The 24,178-nt window shown below is 37.6% G+C and overlaps 1 protein-coding gene across 1 annotated transcript in view; it reads right to left on the reverse strand.

The window, feature by feature from the left end:
- The window catches only part of LOC131077920 (ADP-ribosylation factor 1), a 72,318-nt gene extending 48,795 nt beyond the window's left edge, over nucleotides 1-23,523 (reverse strand). The window contains exons 1-3 of the mRNA XM_058015507.2: nucleotides 23,157-23,523; nucleotides 21,865-21,903; nucleotides 21,056-21,118 (exon numbers count right to left, since the gene is read on the reverse strand). Coding sequence (XP_057871490.1) covers nucleotides 21,056-21,118; nucleotides 21,865-21,903; nucleotides 23,157-23,259 — 205 coding nt within the window. The 5' untranslated portion in view covers nucleotides 23,260-23,523. The remainder of the gene's footprint in view (nucleotides 1-21,055; nucleotides 21,119-21,864; nucleotides 21,904-23,156) is intronic.
- Nucleotides 23,524-24,178: the final 655 nt, after the last annotated feature.

Raw genomic sequence — 24,178 nt, forward strand, 5'->3', positions numbered from 1 at the left:
TTTTATAATATCTTAAACAAACTAAAAGAAGCTTAAGTTTAATGCATTATTAGCTGCAAGCCCAAGCATAGCTTTATAGCAACTATCAATGAAGCCAGAAGAAAAAATTTAACCATCAAGAGGGCTAAATCAAGTAGTATAATGTCCCCTGTTGAGGGAGTACCTGATTTTTGCCCAAAAATAATAAATCCAATAATACAATTTATTTACAATAGTATTCTTTTACTAAATTACACAATAGCAATTGAATTTAGGGAATATAATCAATAAACATCAAACAAAACGATAATGAAGATTCCTATTGTAAACATGCACGCTATAGCTTATTCCTAATAACCAACCATATTAGAAACTTGAGAGGAAAGCACAATAGGGCGCCGCGAGACTGTCCTCCACAACTAAGCCCAAGAGCATCGAACAATCAACCAAGTCAATCCAACTGCTTGGCCCACAAGCAGTCCAACTCAATGGGTGGTCTACTTGATTGAGGGAACCCGTACTCCTAAATCTCCCTATTATGCTTCCTTGCCAATAAAAAAACATAGTATCCTTAATGCATTGAATCCAATTCCTTGCATATTTCAAACACCCAATCATTGTAGGAATTTAATGGGAAGGCCTGGTAGGATGCTCGGAGACTGTCCTCACAATTTAGCCCAAGAGTGTAGAAAGACCAACCAAGTCAATTAGACCCCTCAGCCCACAAGCTAGCCAACTTGGGGTGGGCTGCTTAATTGAAGGACGTGTTGATGGGTGTTTTGTGACCACACCAACACAGAATAAAGTGTCAAAGGACACTATTGATGTGAGTTTCATGCACGATTGAACACAAAATAAAGTATTGAATACTCTATCCTCTCTTGAACAAAGACTTCTCAAATGTTGAACACAAAACGATCACTTGAGATGACTCCAAGGTTTACAAAGTCAGGCCTTGACGTGTTGGATAGCTTCAATGGTTTGATGTGTTTTGTTGCTCCTCCAAAGGGACTTACGTAACTGTTCTAGGAGATGAAACTTCTTAATCACAAGAAAATTTGTTTTTACGAATGATGTTGCAATTTAGCTCTTTCCTCCTACTACAACTAATGATCTTGATAAAAAAAGTGAAAAAGGGTAAGGTTTAGGAATGCTAAACTAACACTAAGAATGCAAGAATGATGGACAACTCCAAGTGAGCTCAACTAAGCTTTGCTTTGACATGTAATGAACATCTTCACAAGGCTAGTGCGATCTTCTAGGGATAGCTGATAATTTTCAAAATCAACTACAAACATGGATACCATCAAGATGAAGCATACCAATGAAGGAGTAATAATTGAAGTAAAACTTGGCTAAAATAAGTGTAGCGTCCTAAAATTGCACCCCTTGCAATTTTCGACTGCATTTGGGTCTTCGCCTTAGTGTTTGTGCCCTTGGCCTGATTGAAGACATGATTATGCTCATACACATCACAAATGCCAAAACTTTGACCTTGCACTTATCCTGCACCTTGATCCTAGCCCCAAAAAAGGGCAGGACTAGGGCGTAGCGCCCTAGTCCTCATTGAGACCAAGGCGCCCTAGTCCCCCTCATTTTGGGCCCTCTTTAAACCCTTTTCCCAATTCAAGTTTGGGCAGGATTCTCCTCTCCGTGTCGGCCTATGTCGAAAAATTAGCCAATTAACCCAACAGCAAGTATATAAAGAGGATTTCCCCTCTCATTTGGATACATACACATATCATGAAAAATTTACCAAGCACAGGGCAATCACAAGAGATCAAGCATTCAAGAGCAATTGAGCATTTTCAATCTTCCTTCAAGCCTTGGAGCAGCAATAAAGTCAAGGATCAAGCATTGAAGTGGAGATCAACATACTATTTCATGAAACCCTAATTCCATGTGGAGGGAAGCAAAACTTGACAAGGAGGTATAATCATTTCATTTTCAGTCATAATTCAGCATCTCCCTCAAAAGGAGAACATTTCCTTTCAGTCATTTCATTTACATTTATCTCAATTTCATAGTTAATTCCAAAACCGGGGTTTGACTAAAGGCAAGCCCCTATTCCCAACCTATTTCCCTTTCTTTCTGTGTGCAAGAAATAGGTGCGTAGCTATACTTCTGGAAATAAGCTTCAAACATAGAGACGGAACAACCCTTTTCGACGCACGGAAAATTCGAAGGACCAAGAGGCAATGCTGCAATCCCTGCTTTTTCGGGCCATTTTCGCAAGGTAGATCCGAATCAGCTTATATTTATTAGATCCAAGTGCACAACTGAATCCCAAACCTGTAGCTCAGTATTTTCTTAGTTTTGTCTTCAATTTCAGCACTTTACCCTAAATCAGCATTTCAACTTACAAAAGAGGGAAAAACACATCATAATCAAGCAATCCACTTAGCATTCAATCCTTATCTGATTTGTGATTGAATCTAGTGGATTCCTCCCCTCTTTTGAATGTAAAGGACATCTTCCATCAAAGCGAAAATTAATTTGGTGATATCTCCTCCTAGGTTGCAAATTGCCAAATCAAATTTTCCCCTTTACAGCGATAACCTTGTCGGGGCTATAGACGTCTGACTGGCAGCAAGGCTCTATCCAGGTTGCTTTTGGAGTATGGACAACTCACGTAGCTAGTCCCACTGGATCCTTTGACTTTACAATAGTCTCGTGAAGGTAATGAATGCAATTGCACACACTTGGATAATCAGTGACTAAGTAACTTGATACAATTCTTGGAATCCATCCTTTCAAATGTGTTTTCTAACTTTTTGCTATGTTATGCAAGGATTAATTGAAGATTTTAAGAGTTGGATTGAGCTTTGTTCTTGAAATGTTCAGGAACATTTCCTCCGTGGAGTCGCCAAATGTTGTGACCTTTTTCACACATCGCCCCATTGCAAACGAGGACCCCCACTTTTTCTGCTTTCCACGTTGGTTAGTTTAGGGTTTTGGCAACATAGTGGGCAATTTTGAAGTTTCCCATGCCCAAGTCTTGGAATTTTGATCATGCTTATTGTCGTTTAGGGTTTTTTTGAAGTTATAGGATCAAGCGCATAAAGTTAAAATTTTCAAATGATCCTAATTTTGTCTAAGTGTAGACCTTTTAAGCGTTAACGTGTTTTTGAACATCCACGTCGGTGATTTTAAAGTGCTACGGTGTTTCGGGACCTTTTGGAGTTGTTTTCTCACTCCTAGGAAGTTATTCAAGTTGATTCTGCACTTTATACTGATAGGTTTCCTTTTGTTTCACTCAAATTTTTGGTGAATTTGCTTAAGTCCATATGAGTTTTATTGAGTTTAGAAGTTTCCTAGTGATTTTGAGTGGAAAAATCATCATTTTTCGAATGAAAATCCATATTCTAAGGGTTAAAAGGTCAAAATTCCACACTTGATTTTCCCCTCATATTCCTGACTACCCATGATTTTCTCCCACTCAAAATCCAGACTGGACATAGATTTCCCTTGGAATCCAGACATGCCTTGTTTTTCCCCCCATTCAGAATCCATACAAGGATCGATTTTCCACCAAGATGATTAATTTTGACTATGTTGGGATTTTTTCCTGATTGCCTTCATTTTTCCACTAGGAGTATGGATAAGGTTGTGGATGACTTTTGTGATGATTCCTGACATGGATCGATTTTCCACCACGACCTTTTGTGACGAGATTTTGTGGATTTTTATGCAGATGTTTATTCCAAACCCTAGGCGAATTTCCACTGAGAGTGACTTTGATGATTTTTGTGTCCGAATGAATGTCCAGACAGGGGTCGATTTTCCCCCAAGAGGATTTTTGTGCCAAGTAATGAAGTTTAAGTTGAAATTTTGATTCTAGACCCAAATCGATTTTCCCCTGGACCCATTTTTGTGCAAGTTGATGAATTTTTGATAGGGATTTTTATCCCTACAAGGGGACGTTTAATGATTTTTAATGATTTTTGTTGGGATTTTTATCCCAAGTTAAATCGATTTTCCCCATTGGTCATTTTGGATCTAAATTTTGAAATATTTTAAATGAAATGAGCCCCAAATTTAATTGTTTTTATGATTTGCAATAAACATTTAATGGTTTTACCTTCTAGAAGCAAATTGATTTTTTTGCGAGGCAAGTATAAGAACAAGTTTTTTATCCCACATTGCTTGTGTGGTGGAAGTTGATGGTGAAAACAAGTTTAAAAGGAGAGATCCCAGCATTATTATATTATTATATTTGCCTAGTGTGTGATTGCAAAGGGCGATTTTTCTTCCAGCAAACGATTTTTGGTGAAGTGTCAAGTTGACACCATTGAGCTGCAAGTCGATTTTCTTGTTATTTTTCCTCCATTCCCAGCCAAGGCGATTTGTTTTGGCTGCCATTTGAGTGCCATTAAAGCTTCATTTTCAGACTTTAGCGATTTTTGTTTTGGCGGATTTTCACCTCCATTTTTGGTGATTCTCTTCACCATTTGTGGCGCCATTATTGGAGGACTGCTGGTAATTGTTTTCAGGTCTGATATTTCGCCATTGTTGAGCTTGTGTTACCTCCATTGTTGGCTGGTAATTAATTTTCAGACTTCAATTTTCATTGTCCAGCCAATCACAACTTAGGCAATTTGCATTTGGAGGTGTTTTTGTGGAGTTTTGGTGCATTTTCAGACCATTTGAACAATGTTGCAAGTCTGAAACTCCATTGTAGGGGGGCTGTCTTCAAAAAAAAATCATCTTCTGCCACCTACCCACATTGGCGATTTTGCTTGAAGCTCATTCCTTTGTCATTTTTTATCATTTTCAGGGATTTTTTTACTACTCTGCAAGGTGCTAGCAAGTCTGAAATAATTAATTTTCAAACTTGTCCTCTGAAAATTTTATTTTTACCAGCCATACTTACATTCCCGGATATGATTGTTTTCATCATTGAAATCGATTTTCATCAAATTTGTGCACATTTGGGTGACTGCAACATGTTTTTAGAAATTAATTTGTGAAGTTGCAGGTTGTCTTCAGATTTGCTAGCAGCCATTGTTGACTTCGGAAGGTGTCTTCAGACATAGTTTTGTGTGAAAACACAACCTTTCACACCTTTCCTTGGTCATTGTTTGATCCGGTATACTCCTTTGCATCATAATTTGAATAAATTTCCTAAGTATAAGGAGGTGTTTTCAGTCTTTGGTCTGAAAATTGTTAATTTCAATGATTTTCATGAGGATTTTATACCCTAACCTTGTCACATTTTGCATTCAATTGTTGAAATCTATTGAGAGTGAAGATTATTTTCCTGATTTCCATACCCAAATTTGTTTAAATCATTAGGAAATCAGAATTTTTGTCAAGAATATTTTCCAAAGTTCTAACTTCTAGCTTCGTACAGGTACAATGTCGAAGTCCAGACTCAAGGAAAGGAGGGAACAACAGAAGATAGTTGAGACTGGATTCTATCCAGAATCCAAGATGTCATCCAGATGGAAGGAGGTTACAGACACGAACATGCATTTCCTGAACATGAGCTAGATGCAACAACGTATGTTCGGAATTGGGAACCAGATTCCTTCCCCAACTTATGTGAACATTATGAAGAGTGGCATTTATCAGGCCGCTAGATTTCCGCAATTCATATAGTGTAGTGAGCTTATCCTGGAGTGTGCACGATGTTAGATCCTCTCTCCCAAATGATCAAGACTCCCAAGGGTGCCATCATTGCCTACCTTGCTGAGGATGTGATTGCTGAGGTGTTTGGAATTCCACGAGGAGCGGACATGAAAGATATAACTAAGGATGAATATGAAGACCAACATAAGAAGAAGATGGATGTGTGCAAGACTGTAGTAAACAAGGAGTGGATGATTGAGCCTAGGACTCATCATTCCAAGTCTCCCAAGACACTCGTGTGCACAGACTTCAAAGATGAATATAGTGATTTAGTATTCCTACTTAACCAAGTGATGGGGATGTCGCAGGGTGCAATATATGATGGATGGATGTTCTATTTCATCCAGGATTGTCTAAAAGGAACATTGATAAATTGGTCTAGAATCATAAGTGACAATCTGGATTTTCCGCTGAGGAATGTGGAGCGGTCCAGATCATTCGCCATGACTTCCTATTTGGTGTACCTGCTTGTGCGATTTGTTACATACAAGGGATTGATATGCAGAGGTGAAGTCAGGAATGGACAAGGACAATTCAGGAGTTATGAGTTCTATCCACAGCTAAACATGTATTGAATTGAAGATTATAAGAGAGTGAATGATGTATTCACAATGTACATAACGTGAATGTTGCAAGGTGGAGTCCACGGGAGGTTGTCCAAGGAGGCAACAGAGTTGATAGAGAAATATGGATCGTGGTATATACAGTTTCCCACTCTCACATACCTTAGGATTCATGGATTTCAATCCAAACCCTACATGCTTCCTAGGTATCCTTCTGACAAAGCGATCTTGTTGTAAGTGGTGAGACAGCTTCTAGAGTTTGATTCTATCCAGAAGGAAAAGCACAAAACGGGCATGTCATTTCCTATTTCAGTTGGGAAGACATTGGAGGTTTGTCAGTTCGCCTTAGCAGCTAGCTCAGTAAGTGAGGAACTTGCATTCTATCGATTTGCAACATACAAGAGAAGAGAAAGCTTTGATCCAAATAAGAAAGTTGGAAGGATCAGGGGAGAAAAGTTCATCCACAAGGTAGACAGAAGATTATTGGGCCAACCTGATGGACAAGCAGGTAGTAAAGAGAAGAATGTGGTCCAAGATGTCAGTGGATTTCATGAGGAAGTGTGGATTTTTCCTCATTCCTAACCAAGTGTTGGATGACAGGGATCATACGCACCCACAATATGAAAATGAAATGAAGAAGGCAATTATATTGCCTAATTGGTCAAAACCAGAAGAAATAAATTTGAATGTATTGATGAGAGAGGTCTTGAGTTTCTCCCGACATGGGTGGATATTCAGATGAACGGATTAGTTGATATGGGTGTTACCTTCACTTATGAAAAGATGACACAGGAAGAATCCGCTTCCAGAGATGATCAGAGGACTATCAATGATATCAGGATTCATGCGGATGAGGAGAGTCAAGCTCCCAAGAGAAGGAAGAACACACCAGGAGAAGTCAAGGCTAGACAGAAGAAGATTGAGGGGGTTAAATAGAAGAAGCAAAAGACTATCATTCCTTCGCCTATCATTCCTTCACCACCCCTTAGTGTCTCATCAATCAAGGAAGTTGAAGTGCCAGAACAAAACAAGGGGCCAAGCAATGTTCAAACACAGTGATTTTACCAGAGAATATTCAGGATTTACATGCCACAGCGACATCTGCTCCACCTAATGAGGATGATGATCAGCCAGGATCCCCTACTGTCCTTTTGGAGGTTAGTTTGGGAAAGAATGTATACGATTTGACCAGGGATAATCCTAATGATGATGATGATGATGATGTTATCTCGGCATTGAGAGGACTTGATCGAGAGATGTGTCTCGATGATGGTATGGAAATGTTTGCTATTCTTGATTGGCTGATGAGGAGTATGAAGAAAAGTAAGAAAATGATAAAGGCACATCCTATTGATGACATTGATGACTACTTAGCTAGAAGCAATAAGGAGAAGGAGCCTAAGAGAGCTGAGATTTTGTCACACATAGCTAGAGATGACTCAGGAATGCGGATTGCGCAGGTGGTTGTTCCTATTGCAGGTGTGACGGCAGACATTGCTACTCCCATGGATTTCCAGATTACTTCAATTGCCCTTGGTTGTACTACAAGAGAGCAGGAATTTCAGGAGGTTGGTGATAACCTCAAGGCTATCAGTGCGAGATTGGATAGAGAAATTGAAGAAAAAGAGAAGTACAAAGAAGAGAATATCAGACTTATAGAGTACATTGCGGGGATAAGGCGTGAGAATCCCACCCTTATTTCCCCTATTGCAATTTATCGTGGACTACATTCGCATTATGAGGCAACGAGAGATACACTCTCGGAGGTGGAGAAATGGATTGAAAATACAAAGAGACAGGCAGATGATTTCCTTACTCAGTTTGTCCAAGCATTTGACAGGACAACAGGGCTCATATTCGGAATACAATATTTGGAGGGAGTTTGGGAAGAATTCCGACCTATTCAGGAGAAGACTATACCACACCTCAGAGCTTTGAAGAAGATTCCTAAGTCCACATTGGTCAGGGAGAATGTTGTGCACAATGGAGATAGATGCGATTTCCATGGCTGGTATTGTTCATTAGCCATGAAGAAATCAACTTACGAGAGCACACAACTGAGTTGTGCAAAGATGGAAGGATCAATTCATGATATTCAATTGAAGATCCTTACTTCAATTGAGGAGTTATTGGGGGTTGATTTCAGTGAGGCCAGTGGTTTACACTTAGCAGAATTAAGACACAAAATGAAATTCATGTATTTCAATCAGTTGGACTCTTTGAAGAAGAGTCAGATAGACGATTTGGTCTCTTTGTTGATTCATGTTCATAATTTGCAGAAGCTTATGCCAGATTGGAAGAACACTTTGGATGCTTTGCTCGGATGCATTGGACGTGATTGATTTACAACAGGATACCTTACCCAGCATTTCCATGGAGGAGTTAGATTCTGTATTGGCTAGATTCTTGGAGTATGCTAGGAGAGAGAGAGAGATACAAGGAGGAATCTTCTAGAAGATTCCCCATTTGATGACTAGGTATCTTTCCATTGGGCCATCTGTTGGTGGCTCCATTTTTTATGTAAACCCTAATTAGGGCAACTCTAGGGTTTTGTTGGCATGATCTTGGCCCTTGATTTAGTTTTAATCTTAGCCATCCATTTTGTATGAGACTATATATACCTTATTGCCTCTCATTTGTAAGAGAGAGATTTTGTAGAATTGTTGGTATATGCTGCAGCTTTTGAATATCATTGTTCGACTTGATGGTGATTTTGTTTTTCAAGTGTTGTTTTGCATTCAAGGTTCTCAATTCCTCCAAGTTAGATTAGAATTTGCTTTCATGTTTGTTAGATTGAATGAAAGAATTGAGTATATTTGTGTGGAATCTATGAATCCATACCACTAGCCTCTTGTTGATTGTAAGTGCGCCTTGCGTGGTCAACTGGAAATTTATGCAAACTTAACTTTGATTATTACATATCCATTGTTATGCATCAACTTAGATGGTCTCAATTCTTGATAGTAATAGTTTGAAAATCTATGAAGTATACCCTAGATGATTGCACTAAGCTCGTGTCAAAATCTATTTGATTTGATGGTGAGACCTTGCCTAGTTTGATTCCACTGAATTTGTTAATCATTTCCTACATTCCTAGGCTTAGCAAAGATTTCCTAAACCCTATTCCCTTTTGCCATTTTTAAGTAAGTCTTGAGTCCAGAACTACATTGCCATATCCTAAGTTATCAGCACACCCATTCCACGCATCCATGATAAATGAAGTTAATTTGAACAATTGTTCAAGTCCCCAAGTGAAAACAGCAATTTACATCGACCATTGAGTTACCCACTCATCAAGACCTGACTGTAGAAACCTTGGAACCATTTTAGTTGATCTTACCCTTAGAATCTGAGGTGATTTTGTTCAAGAGAAGGTAAATTACTTTGGTATTTTATTTTGAATGTTATGTGCATAAAACACACATCAACAATACGCAAGATACTTCACCACCAATGAAATATTAGTAGTATGAACAATGAGACCTCCACTATCAATCATGCACATGAGCCTTTCATTCATCTAAATACTTAAGCAAATTCTATTCTATCTTTTTTTTCGTCTTTTTTATATTAAGTTCTCTCATGAAAGGACGAAGAAACAAGAAAATGCTCCAAAACACAATAATTCACCAACACTTCAATGACTATTATTTCTGGCAGCACCAAAGCAACAATTCTTCAAAACTCTTCTAATCGATCCTTTACAAATGAAATGAGTGCGTCTTATATAATGCTCCAAGATACAATGAATGGCCAAGTTTAAATCGGAATCAAGGGCCAAGATCATACCACCTAAACCCTAATTAGGGTTTATTATAACAAAAACCTAATCTTATTGCAAATTATTTAATATTAGCCAATGGGAATGTGACATCCATTTGGCACAAACTTTGAGGAAAAATCCTCCAAAGAGAAAAATGATGCCACATTGGATCATAACAAAGTATCTTCTAGAAGTTTGTTTCCCTTATCTTTTTCTTTTGTTGCAAATTCAACAAATCTGGACACCATGAATTCAATCTTGATTATTGGAGCAGCAGGTACGTTCTTCAACTGATCTTCCATGAAGCTCACCTCATCTAAGGTAGAGGCAAAGGTTTTCTCCCATTCTGGCCTGAAATCTTTAGTCTTGGTGACAAGTACCATGAATAAGTGTATATCTTCCAGTTGCTTCTCTGAAGGCGATCCGGCTGTCCCAAAGAATGACATTCACTCTCTCAATTAGTTGATCGGCATCTATATGAATTCCTTCATTCATCTCCTTCTCAAGTATGATTTCGGCTTCCTACACAATCTTATCATGTATCGTGTTTATTGCATTGTCCACTTGAGTGCAACCACTATTGATATCCTTGAAGATGACCTTCCTCATTCCGAGCAAGTTACACCATTGCTAGAAATCAAGCGATTGTCCTTCTTTCAACACTCCTCCATTCACCAAAGTCTACTTAGGTAAATTCTTAATTGCTTGCAGTCATGGTATGATCTCTAGTGAAAGTGAAAACATCATAGGTTGCCATGAGGATCTGAGTTCTTTAAAGGACACTTGAGACTTTATCAAATATTCTTACTAGCTCTTTCACAATTGCATCCGCCTTCTTGAAAGACTTATTTATCCAAATCTCCATCAGGTGAGCTGAAGTTCTCATCTTCTCTAAATTATCAACTAAGACTGGAGGAAGCAGGGGTAGAGGCGTGCTTAACGGATCATGTTGCCTTAGTTGTTCCTTGAATTGTTGCAAGTAGTTTCTCAATGCACTCACTTCTTTCTCTAGTTTCTTGTTCTTCTCTACTTCTAGCTTTAACATATCATGGATTGTTTTCATAGTATCATTCAGGTCTTCCATTGCTTGCTCAATGGTGGGAGGACCTAAGTCAATAGTGTCCAAATCATAATCTTCCGTTGTGATCTCATTTTAAAGCTTGTCTACTCTTGGAGTGGCAATTTCTATCACTCGAGATCCTATACTATCCTTTGTTATCTTTGACATCTTAGTGGCCTTCTTCTTTTGAACTATCTCTTGAGCTTTGTTTAGAAAACTATCTAAATCATCTGCAGGCTCTTCTTCTACCGCTATGACTTCCTTTGCCAATCTCTCCTTCAGCCATGCTAGGATAGCAAATCTTTCTTCTCCTATTTGCACCTCCTTGAGTTGTTGATCTTTACCTACCTTGCTATTAGCTTGCTCGTGTAAAACTGAATTCTCTTGTACTTGGGGTTGTTTCCATTTTTCTGTCTCTTCACATCTGCTATTCTGGACTGTAGACTCCATGGATTCATTCATTCCATGGTCTATGCTTCCTCTAGGCGGTTGACTCTCCTTATCAACGGCTTGATTCATCTCTACATCATGTATAGAAGTACTAGTAGAAGGACGGCCTGAATTTGACTCATGCTTCTTGTGTGATGATCCTTCTTTATGACTTTCTTTTCTCTTTGAACCACTTGAATGAACTGACTAGGTGACACTTCCACTCATGCTCGTGCTTTTTGTATCTTCATCGGATGATACTCTCTCCCATCAATTCAAAAGTCAGTTGTGCATTTTGGCTCTTCAACTTTTGAATTTGGATGTCTACCCATTGTCATCTGAATGCTAAGACTGGCTTCATCAAGTCTTTCAAATCGGTAATTTCCACATCAATCCGATTGACCTCTACCTTCTTGTCTTTCTCTTGCTTGTATACTGGCTAGAGGCGTTTTCTGCTATCTTGTGCTTGATTTGGGATGTCAAAAACTTTGCACATCCTAAAGATATCAATTGGTAGCCTTGAGCACATCTTTCTTCTTATCTCTAAATCATCTTGGGCATTCATCCAATAGTCTTCCAACTATAGCGTGTGTTTGTGTCTTCTTCCATTAGCTCTTCTCATGCTACCGTAAGGATCAAATTTCTCTCTAGAGAAGTATGGGATAAAGAAGTGGGATCTCAACTCTTCTAATTTCTTTGCTGCCTGTAGGGATGGACACACTTCCAATGATTGCCTAGCTGAGATGGGAAAAGCAATCCTTGTCTTATGTCTATTCTTTTGCACTTTGTCACATGTGGTCAATTGTCTCACCAACTCAAGCAATATTATCTTATCGGTAGGATAGCACAGTAGCATGTAGGGCGAACAAGAGCATCCTTGAATTCTTATGTATGTGAACTTGGGAAATTGGATATACCAGGCACCGAATTTCTTTACTAACTCTTTTACTCGCAGGGATAGTCTTTGATGTATGCCGCCTTGCAATGTTCTTGTCGAGTGCACGGTGAAAGCATCATTCACCCTCCTGTAATGTGCTTTGCCAAGATAGTGTAGCTGTGTGTAGGATTCGCATGCTCACATCTCTCCAGCTCCCATTCCAACTAGACCTCTATACATTAATCATGCATAATGAGCTTTGGCTAAGTGTGAATATATGAGGTATGAACTCATGTAGAATGTCTTAGTGCACTAAAGCCTTTTCAATTGTATGTCAAGATTATTGCTTATGATTCCCATCCAGTTGATTTTTTCTCTTCCAATTGATACTGTTCCCATGAAATAGAACATGCAACTCTCAAATTGATATGCTTGAGGACTTCCAGTAACTCGGTTGAGTAGAGTGATCAAATCACCAAACTCCTCCTTGAAATCAATTTTGTCAGCCTACTAAGTACCTTTAATAGGTCAAGTTTGCTCTTTGATACCAGTACTTGTTGATGATTATGCTTAGGCATCTGTTAGGATCGTCAGCATAGATTGCTTGCGCTCCTTCTTTGCTTTTGTAGACCATGCCTTTGTGATCCTGGATGTGGAAGGCTTCGCCGATGGCTGTCTCGGAACGGTAAGCAAGTACTCTACCATCAGGTGCCACTACTGGTCTGGTGCTAGCATCATAGTGTTTGACACATTCAACTATCAATTCATTGAATTGAATGGCTGGAAGGAAACCTATTGCAGTTACTATCCTGCTCTCAATCATCTTCTTTAAAAATCTAAATGGCTTGCATGTGTATAAGGGACCTTGGAACTTCTTCATGTCAATTTGACCAAGATTGGTGTCTCCTACATTGCCCAAAAATGCTGTAATCTTTGATTCAGGCATCACTCCTCTTGAATCCTCCTTGATGAGAGTTTGCCTTGAGTCTGTTCCTGCCTTCGGGGCTGCCATATTCTACCTGAAAGAGGCATCTAAGTTAGGGTTTAGATATTAAATTAATGTCTACAATATCTAAAAAAGCATCTAGGTTAGTAATTCCTCCTTAAAAGCTTGTAGAATCATTCAAAACTTGATGAATTACTAAAAACCTGGGCATAAATATAAATCCTAGACTTGTAAAAATCTGAAAATAATCATCTAATCATAATGACTTGTGCATTTAAGCATGCTAGATGATCAAAACATGATAAAAGAAGTGTCCTATGACTGAAAACTCTGAAGAATCTTAAACCTCAACCTGCACCAGCATTATATAAAGGTCTGATTTTAATCAAAAATGATCACGATATTCTGATTCAGACCTGCAAACAAGTTCTAAACAGCCTGGTAGCTTCAAATTTGTCTTCAATTTGACAAAGTTGCCCTTGTGTCAATGAACTTTCACTGTGATAGTGAGGTCAAATACTGATGTTTTCACTGATTATTGATGATGACTTCACTTTGTGACAATGTAGAATCGCTGATCTGCGATAATGAATTTTCTAACTGCTGAAGTTGAATTCGCCTCTCTTAAATGGATGCAACATTGTTGCTTGTAATGATGAATTCGCTGTCCTTGGATGATAATTTACCTGGCAAATGGGGGATTCACCGAGTCTTGGAGGAATTCGCCTTGCTTGAATGGTATCACTGCCACTTGATAGTGTAAGATCGCTGTACATGAAGCATAGAATTGCTGATTGATCAAATGAAATGAACAATCCTATTTTTATAGAGATGAAAGGGTGTGTCTCTTGATCAGTTTAGACTGACTTACTCTTTTTCATTTAATGATTTGCAATTGAAAATTTCAAGACGAAAGGCCTACCTTATAGCCTTAATTCAAATTTGAATTAAAACGTTTACTTCCTAGGTGAGCCCCTCCTTAAGCACAAGCGCTTCAAATATACCTCTCATTGCTGATTTTGATAAGCACAAAAAAGTTCGGACTTTCACTTGGGCACTAACTGGGAAAGTTCGAACTTTGGAGAGGGCACTGACTGAGACACAAAAAGGATCAAACTTTTGCTACCCCACTGATTGGGAAAGTTTGGACTTTTCAGGGGTCATCAACTAAAATAGATCAGAGTTCTTGAGAGGCACTAACTGTGAATGATCGGGTTTCTTGGGGAGCATTGACTGTGCCTTCAAACTTTGATGATCTGCCTTGATCTCTCCCTTATCATACTTAACGCATTGAATTGATCTTCCCTTCACCATTAACATGATCATTAACTTAAACATCTTCTTCTATCCTTGGGCGAAGATCTTACCTGGCATTTTGGCCATCCTCAGTTTAATCCAGGATACATTCATTGAAGACTAAGTGCAGATTTATAACAGGATTTTGGCCATCCTCAGTTTAATCCAGGATACATTCATTGAAGACTTAGTGCAGATGTATAATGGAATTTTGGCCATCCTCTGTTTAATCTAAGATATTGATCACGCTTGGGAAGACACTCATATCTACCAAGACAAGACTATTCCATGCCTAGGAGCATCGATGGAGATTCCTCAAGACACATTGATGGAAGGAGGAGTGATCAGGGGAAAAGAAGCATATGACTTCTCCAAATGGCACTGCACAATGATATCAGGAAAGGAAGCCCTCGAGAAATCAAATGAAGAATCAGCACAGCTAAGGAGGATACTCAAAGAAATTCAGATGGAAATCCTCTGCTCAATGGAGGCATTGTCCATGCTAAAAAATGGGAGATAAGGAGATAACTACAGATAATATTAATTTGAAGAGCAAGGTTAAGGAACACCTTTTTATGGACATGAGTTCTTTCTTCAAAAGTCACTTGGATAACATTTCCTTATTCATCGGTTTCATGAACAAGATTCAAGTACTCAAGCCAATATGGGAGAAGATTCTCAACCAGTGTGAAAAGGATACAACAGCCATGGAGTACATGCATGAGACTACGCCATGTGTCTCCATAGATGAACTCAAGATAGTGACGTCCAGGTTTATTGAATTTGAAAACAAAGAGAGAGAGATAAGAGACACTTACTTCTAGATAAGAGTTGTTTGATGCTTAGTTGCCATCTAATCCTTCTCTGCCACTCCAATGCGCCAGGAAGACCTCCTTGGGTGCAAATTCCAAGAAGAGGAGGAATTTTACAAAAATCCAAAAATCCTTCCCGGGTCTAGAATACGCCCAAGCATGCTAGGAGTCTTGGAAAGTGTGAAAAATGTAAGTGTGGAAAAAATTCTTCCTATCCCTCAAAATGCACCCATGTTTGAATGGAATCTTCAAATAGGTGAAAATGGTGAAAAATCCTAACTTCACTCTCCAAATGCACTCAAGCATTCTAAGGCATGCAAACTCAAAAGTTTGACTAAGCATGGAGAAATTCCCTAAGCAAGAAGGAAATGAAAAAATTTGACTAAGTATGGAGAAATTCCTTCTCCAAGCTCCAAGTGCACCCAACTTCGTGAAGTCATGGAATGTTAGAAATTTGCTAAGGCACAAAAAAATCCTTCCACCTGTCTCATATGCGCCCAAGGTGGATAAATGACATGAGGCATGGAGTTTAATGCTTAAGGTAATATCTTTGATAAAGTATGGCATTTGGCAAGTCAACGGGCAAAAAGGTGGCATCATTACAAGGAAGTTCGAAAAGCGTAAAGGAATTCCAGTTCTAGAGAATGCCAGTTTGAAGACCTCAAGATTCAAGCAAGTACAGATGAGAAGAATTTACAACTATCTTGAATTTCCTCCGGAAGTCCAAAATCCCAGTCAGGAAAGAACAAGGAGGAAGAATTCCAATTCCAGACATTCAAAGTTCCTGGGATCTAGTTCAAGTGTGAAAGACTTCAAGAATGACAGAATTGTCGACAAGGAAAGATATTCTAAGAAGGTGAATTCCCAAACAAGTACATGGAAGGAAGAAAATGATCAAGGAAAGATAATTTCAAAAGAGTTGACCAAAGTTAGAACCTTGGTCCAGATGATGCAATTTGGGAATATACTCCATCACAATCAATCAAAATGGAATATTCTTCTTAATAAGTTACCAAGTCCACATGGCGTCCAACATATTGAGGTGGCACCCATCACCTTCTCCGACCAACAAATGTCTCCCAACTGTCATGACCAGATTCATTGCATTTACCGCCAAGGAAAGGGATAATGGGTGCCCTATTTTGGGCAATGTGGTATTAAATGCTTAGTGGGTGTGATATTCTAAGTGATGGACCATTAAATACATGATGGGTGTGATGCCTTATTAATTGACAAGCCCACTACTTGGCACCACATAGGTCATTTTTGGGTCAAACCCTAATTAGAGTTCCATTTTGTAATCTTGGCCCTTGATTTCAAATCAATCTTGGCCATTCATTTGTGGGAGGAGCTCTATAAAAGGCCATGCCTTCTCATTTGTAATTCATTAGATAGTTAGCTCATTAGAAGTGAAGAGCTCTTGCTCCTTAGAGTAGAAGTAGAGTAGGAGAAGGAGAAGACATTGTAGCATATGACTTGGTGAGATAAAACTTGATTACATTGAAGTTATAGTGGATTCTTGTCTATTTCAACGTGTTGCATGGTGTTCCTTCAATTTCCCAAATTGTTAGAAGTGCATTGATGTTAATGGAGAATGTGACAATGTTTGATGAATTCCAATGGTTCATACTGTTTGTAGTTAGATGATTTCTATTTGTAGTGTAAAGTTAGCCTAAGCCTTTTTTATATGGATGCTTAATAGTTAACATCGATCATTGAATGTACATTGCGCGTTATGATGCTGGTTCCTCACAACTAAGCCCAAGAGGGTGGAACAATCAACCAAGTAAATTTGACCTCTTGGCCCACAAGCTAACCAACTTGGGGTGGGCTACTTAATTGGGAAAAAACCAGTATTGTTGCACCTAACTAACAGATTTATGTAAAGTTTAATACAATAATATTTACATACCAATTACTTTCCTTTATATTATAGACTGTTGTTCTTAATTTCTAATTTACGTTTATTTCTGAATTCTTCTCCAAATCAAACTTGATGATTGAATTTTACTTGATGATTGATAGCATAGACAAAAAACCCGCTAAAAAACCGCCTGACTCACAAGTACTCATGCACCAAACATGACCACAAGTCATCCACAGTAAAACTCGCCAACGACTTGTGAATAAAATCGCAAAAAAATTAGGACAAAAATAATAAAAAATGACCTAAAAGAGGCCCAAAACTTGCCAAAAGGAAAAAAAAAATTGAAAACCCTAATTTTTTAATGTTCTTTTTCACGCAACTGAGGGTTTATCCGACACGCAATTGAGCAATGATGAAGATTAAGTCGCAATAACATTTTTTGCATACATGATATGTAAATTTTATTGGTTTTAATCACAATTTCTCAATTGATAATTTCAATAGTTTTATAAGTGCATAGTTTTTGAGATAATATTGACTTAGTTTATTTGTTTTTAAATATTATACAATTTGATATATTGTAAAAATATCATCCATTTCAATATATATAAAATTTTTAAAGTATTTTGAGATCTAATATTTAAACTGAACTATTTATTTTATATTAAAATATGTTATTGTTTGTTTATAGGTTTTTTTAAATTTTCTTATAAATACAATGATTTAGATGTATAAATTATAAATTATTGATCTTTTTAGTGTAGTGTTAAAGTTTGAAGGCATTCATTTTATAAAATTTATTTTGAAGTCAAATTTATTAATTTTTATGAGATATTTTTAAGGAATATCTATTCTAGTGGATATTTCAACCCAACCTCATTCTATTTTAGGTCTACGATATGTTTTTTGGTCTATGGCACTTACTTATCTCAAACTTTGATTTATATATGATGGAAATCAGTATATGTTATACAAATTCAATGAATATTTGCATTTTTTTAAGAATATTTTAAGAAATTGTATATTTTCAAATGTTCAATAAATTTGCTGAGTTATTGCTGATTTTTTCTCAAGTATCTTGGTGAGCCTTCAGTTTTTTAAAAATTTTGAGACAACAGAGTCATTGCTAAGTCCGAGTTTTTCAACTATGATTGATGGATTGTTGTTGAATGATTGATATTTGTATGAATGATTGATTGATTGAATGAATGAATTCCTTTGATTGTATGATTTGAGGCATTGGTGAGTGATGATTAAGTGATTGTTGATTACATGATTGATGAGTGATGATGTAATGGATGCTGGTTTAATATATTGGTGAATGGTGATTGAATGAATGCTGATTTGATAGAATGATTTGCTGATTGATTGTTTGCTTGATTTGATAATTGATGATTGCTATTGTGGATCCACAAGTGATGACTGATAAGTGATCTGGAGTGATTTCTCCTTTATAGTTTATTGGTGAAAGGGTCACCACCTTTCATAAGAATTGAGTCACCACCCTCCACTGTTGCCTTTTGAAAATAATAAGTTCTTTTCCGAATTTATCTCCCTTGGATGTCTTCCTCAAATGAAACCTTTTTCCTTTCATATTTTCCAATGAGAGGGAGAGGTCACATCTCTTCGTCATGTCTGCCCTTTGGTGAAAGACACAACCTTTCACAACTACCACCCTTTGAAATAGTGCAACCCTTCATAATTTCTGCCCTATGAGAGAGTCACCACCTTTCCCAATTAGCACCCTTTGAAAGAGTACAACCCTTCATAATTTCTGCCCTTTGAAAGAGAAACTTCCTTATTTACTTCCAATTCCTATCTTCTTCCATTAATCCTTCCTTGATTCACACGCTACCTTCTTTCTTCCTTCCTGTTATTTGTCTTCAATTTGATATGAAATAGGAATACTATATAGGATACTATATAGATAGCACATATTATTACTGTGCTATATATATAACGATTCCTTTAATACTCTCATCCCATCTATCGTCCCATTATGGAGGAGAGATAGAGGAAGCCATTTTGGTAGACACACCCCAAGTGGGGCTGGGAGGCCGAATGGCAGATATCATTCTATGCTCCTGGGCTGGATGGAACGGCTCGAGGCAACTTGTATGATCTCCCAAGTGGTGCTCCATAATGACGATGGGTTGTTGGGTAGAACCTTAAAGGAATCCCACATGTATATTATGTAATTTACAATAATGATTAAGATAATGTCCCTAACCCTAGTATGAATGCTCGATTTTATATCTAACATGATTGAGGGGTCTCAATTAGGATCTAATTGGTAAATGTTATCTCTATTCCATTCCTTATTTCACTTGGGATTGTGAATTTTGGGCAAGAACTAGATCATTTGAAAAAGAGGACATTACATGTGGGCCAAGGGGTGTTGAGGATCATAAATCCAATCATGCCCCTGGGCTTGAGGGCCTTCTAAAATATGCCACCCCAAGATGGATGTATGGGAAATCCACCCATGCTCTTGCAATACAAGGACAACCAATACGATTGGCTATAGGAATATGCCTCGATCAAAATAGTAATTATGTACATGCTGTAATTGATTAGATCTTAATAATGAAAATATATTATTTTAAATGTTATTATGGATTCTAACTACTAAATGTCCTAATATGAGTTCCTAGTGATAAATGGCATGTGCGGGCCCTAAATCAGAAATATTCCAAAAAAGGGACCTTGTAGAGTTACAATTGACAATTTTATTCTAAGTTTATATTAATGAAGATAATGCAATTCTCATCTTAAGTTGGAATCACTGTTTCAGAACTAAATTCAGGTAATTTCCAAAAAGAAAATTATGGCAATGTTACAGGAAGATTCCTGGTGGGGGACGTGGGGAGGAGTTTCGGGGACGGGGGACCAAGGGCCTAAATTGGGGGACGGTGAGGGGACAGCGGGGGGGATGGCGGCAGAGCAATGGTGGGGGGAGTGGTAGTAACATAAAAATAGAGGTCAATTCAAATCTTCAAGGCAAAATCTGCAATATAACATCTCTATGAGTGCCCCATGAAAGGCCAGCTAGTTTTCACAAAGTTAAAGGTTGCAATCAGTATGAAATGGCATGTGCCATATAGCAAGCGACCCAGCAGCATCCCCGATGATGGTGGCAGATGTGGTGGAAGTGGTGGTGCTATGGGGGGGCGTTTCCCCCAAGTCCCCAAGTCACGGAAACGTCCCACTACACGGGACACGGGTTTTTTTTTTGGGGGGGGGGGATGTGTCTCCGCGGAACACTGCATTACAGCTATTATCATATATATATATATATACACACATGCATATGAGTGTGTGTGCATTCATACATATATATGTATATGTCATTTTCATGCTTCTCAAAAATTTGAAAGAGCCATCTATAAAAATTAGATATGTTAAAAGTAATTCTTGTTTCTTTGAGTCAAGTGACAGATGCATAATGTAGCTAATAAAATAAGATAAACTAACCATCGCGGGGAAAAGTGTGGACTGTGCAAATTAAATACTAACATAAAAAGAAATGACGACAAAAAGAATTGTTGAAGGAAAAAATTAACAGAGCATCAAAATAATAAAATCTGCATATACAAGTATTGACTGCACTTATGTTGAAATCTAACTCCTTATCAATAACTTTCAACAATGATATTGACACTATCTCAGGTAGAATAATCTGTTTCTTTATATAAAAGCAGATTAAAGTTCTCAGCTGATTACTTTCAAGAAATCCAGTGTTCTCTTATTTCCAATGCCAATTCAGTATGCAATCAAAAACAAATAAACATAAAAAAAATTATTGTATTGAAAATGACCACTCAATATTTACCTAGATCCCACACTTGAAACTTGATGTTGTTATATTGAACTGTTTCAACATTAAATCCAATAGCTGCAACATCCACAAGACAGGTAGCAGTTAGACAATATCATTATGGCAAACGGAAACTGAAATGTCAAAACACTCAACGTTTGCTGACAAAACTAGAATGTCAAAACACCTAACTTTTTCTGACAAGCATTAAGGCATTCTTGCAGTTCTATAACTCTTCGTACAGATCCAATCTTTAAAAATAGGCTCACAATGTGTGTAATTCCAGAATATTGTCAGTCTCTTTCACTAAACATAGAATAGACACAATAAACAGAGAAACAAAAGCAACTTTTTTTGCATAGGTATCATGAGAAAAACATTTACTCTATTCCTGAACAATCACATAGCTTTCTTGCTAACTGCGCATTATCTGACTCAACCTGAGCTTGTACTGTAGATCAGCTTCAGCAAACTGACATTTAGTTCTTTTCATTTCATAGTACATATAATGACAAGTCTTGCAATGAAAGAATCTAGATGAAATTAGAATAAATTTTGCATTTCATATACACATGAAATTGATCGAATACATTTCAAAACTGAATATGACACAGAAGAAATCAGAGACTAATAGATCTAGCTCTTGCATAATACATCAAATTATCTTCAATCAACACAAAAAAATCAAATTTGTAAACCACATGAAATACTAGATCAACTAAAATGTGTCAACTTCTACAAAAATAAAAGTACTGTTTCAATAACCTAGTTCACATTGCAAAAGGGGAAAATCCAGACCCTCATTGAAAATCCAGAGTACTTACTTGGAATAGTAGAAACCACCTCTCCCATCTGCAACCGATCTAAAGCATTAATTAAGGCCACACGGAAATTATTCATTCAAAACTAACCAAAACCCTAAATTCCCCATCCTAACCTAATGCTTTGCAATCCATTATCCCCGACACTACATTTACCTTCATCATTGCAATCAGCTAACACTTCATTCTCTTGAACCTATTGAAACAAAATTTATATTGAGATTTAATCTTTCGCAAAGGTTTGCAGAGCTTGTCGAATGACATAAGCTCAAGTAGTAAAAAAATCGGACCTTTCACAATGGAGCTCTAGGTTTAAATCCCGGAGAAAGTCATAGAAAGCCCTGAAGCTTAAATTATAGAAGCATTACGAATTTCTTAAAAGCTTCATATTTAAACAGCAAAGGATGTAATAAAGTGTTGAAAATTTTAAATTCACCATAGTCTTGATCAGGTATTCAAATTGGTTGAAATAATATATCCAACTGACTGGACATATAACCTGCCTACCATTGAAATTGCCTGACTGCGCATATCACCTGCCTACCGTTGAAATTGAGTACAGTTCCACGTCCGCCTGACTGGGAACCCAACCTAAATTAAAATCATCTAAATTACAGCATCCAACACACCCACACTGATATTGAGATAACGTAAATTACTGTACTCAACCTGCTGAGGTGGGTAATAATGACTGGGTAAAATACTATATCCAACAACACGCATTGCACTACACCTGGTATTGAAATTGGACAAAACACCACATCCCACACGCTGGGCACCCAAACTATATTGAAATCGGGTACAATAACAAATCCAGGTAGATGAACACCTAACCTAATATAAAATTGAGTAAATTACTATATCCAACTTGCTAAGTTGGGTAATATTCAAATAGAGCAGACTATCACATTCAAATTTCAGAACTTGCCCAGCGAAATAGGTGCAAGTCACTGGTTAATTTGACAAAGGAGATACCCATGGATCAGATGCATCTAAGCTGAACATTACTTCTACAATCAATGCTATTACACCTAATCAAAACTTATCTGCGTATTGAAATTAGGTCAAATACACATCTGGATGCAGCATATCCAACGCACTAAACTGGGGCAAGTTCCAGTCAAACTTGACGAAAGAATGCCTCTCGGCTGCATAGAAGCTTAAACTGGAAAGGGAAATTTTCCTTAAATCAAATATTCAATCTAAAATTAGAAAAACAAGACGAAAATTATTAGGAATGCTTACAATGATGAAATTGTAGATCGATTTAGAAACAATTCTATTTTAAAGGATACAGAGAATGGTGGTCTTCCCGGCATTGTCCAGGCCGAGCACTAAAATGCGAGCTTCCTTGTCTCCAAAAAGCGAGGAAAACAGCCTGGAAAAAAGCAATCCCATCCTTTAAATCCTCAAATGCATCGACAGCTCCTCCAGATCGGACGATTAATAACGTCTCTATAGCACAAAAAGTCCTTCAATTGCGCAATCCAAGCCTGTAAATACACCGATTTATTTTCCCATTTGTAAACATTTCGTCCGCGGTTCGAAACCCCGCAGAGTAAGTCGCGTAGTATAACGTTGCCTTTTGTTGAGGGCGAGAAAGAAATGCTGTGTGGTTTCCAGTTATTCCGCCTCTCTTACCACCTGGGAGTATTTTGATGGGAAAATTGACGGTGGATTCGATCTAGAATTGGCGTCGATTGACTAAATCCGTCGATTATCTCTTCTGGTAAACGCATTTTAAGCGGGGAAAAGAGCACGGTCACATCGAGAATTTATGCTGATGTGTCAAAGTTATTGTTCCTTAGCAAATGAGAAGATCTCTACAAAAATGTGTGAGAACGATAAAATTAGGAAAAAAAAAATCTTAAATTAGTTTTATAGGGGTTGAGAACGAGGAGAAGAAGAAAAAGAAGAAATTTTAACGTCTATGAGATATCTTTATGTTTCAATAACTTTTGCACATTCAACCTTTCAATTATTAACTTTTAAAAAAATCAAAAAATAAATAACTAAAAGTTCATTAATAAATTACACATGTATCAATAGCCGCTCATTTTTTAACTTTTTTGGATCATAATTGGCTCATTTGTGCACCTTTATTAGTACCCATAATACATGACTACTAAGGCATTTGTGCGTAAGTATTGATAATTTTAAGTGCACAGTTATTGGGGTATCTTTAAGCAAGTATCGGGCGACACTTTGAAAAGTGTACTTTTTGACCCTTGCATGCCTAATGGGTCCCATAGCATGCATCATTACTACCCAAAAGCCAAAACAATAGCTATAAGCAATTAAGTTGCATGCAGAGAAC

The sequence above is a fragment of the Cryptomeria japonica genome, chromosome 9, assembly GCF_030272615.1.
Source record: "Cryptomeria japonica chromosome 9, Sugi_1.0, whole genome shotgun sequence".
NCBI classification, from domain to species: domain Eukaryota; kingdom Viridiplantae; phylum Streptophyta; class Pinopsida; order Cupressales; family Cupressaceae; genus Cryptomeria; species Cryptomeria japonica.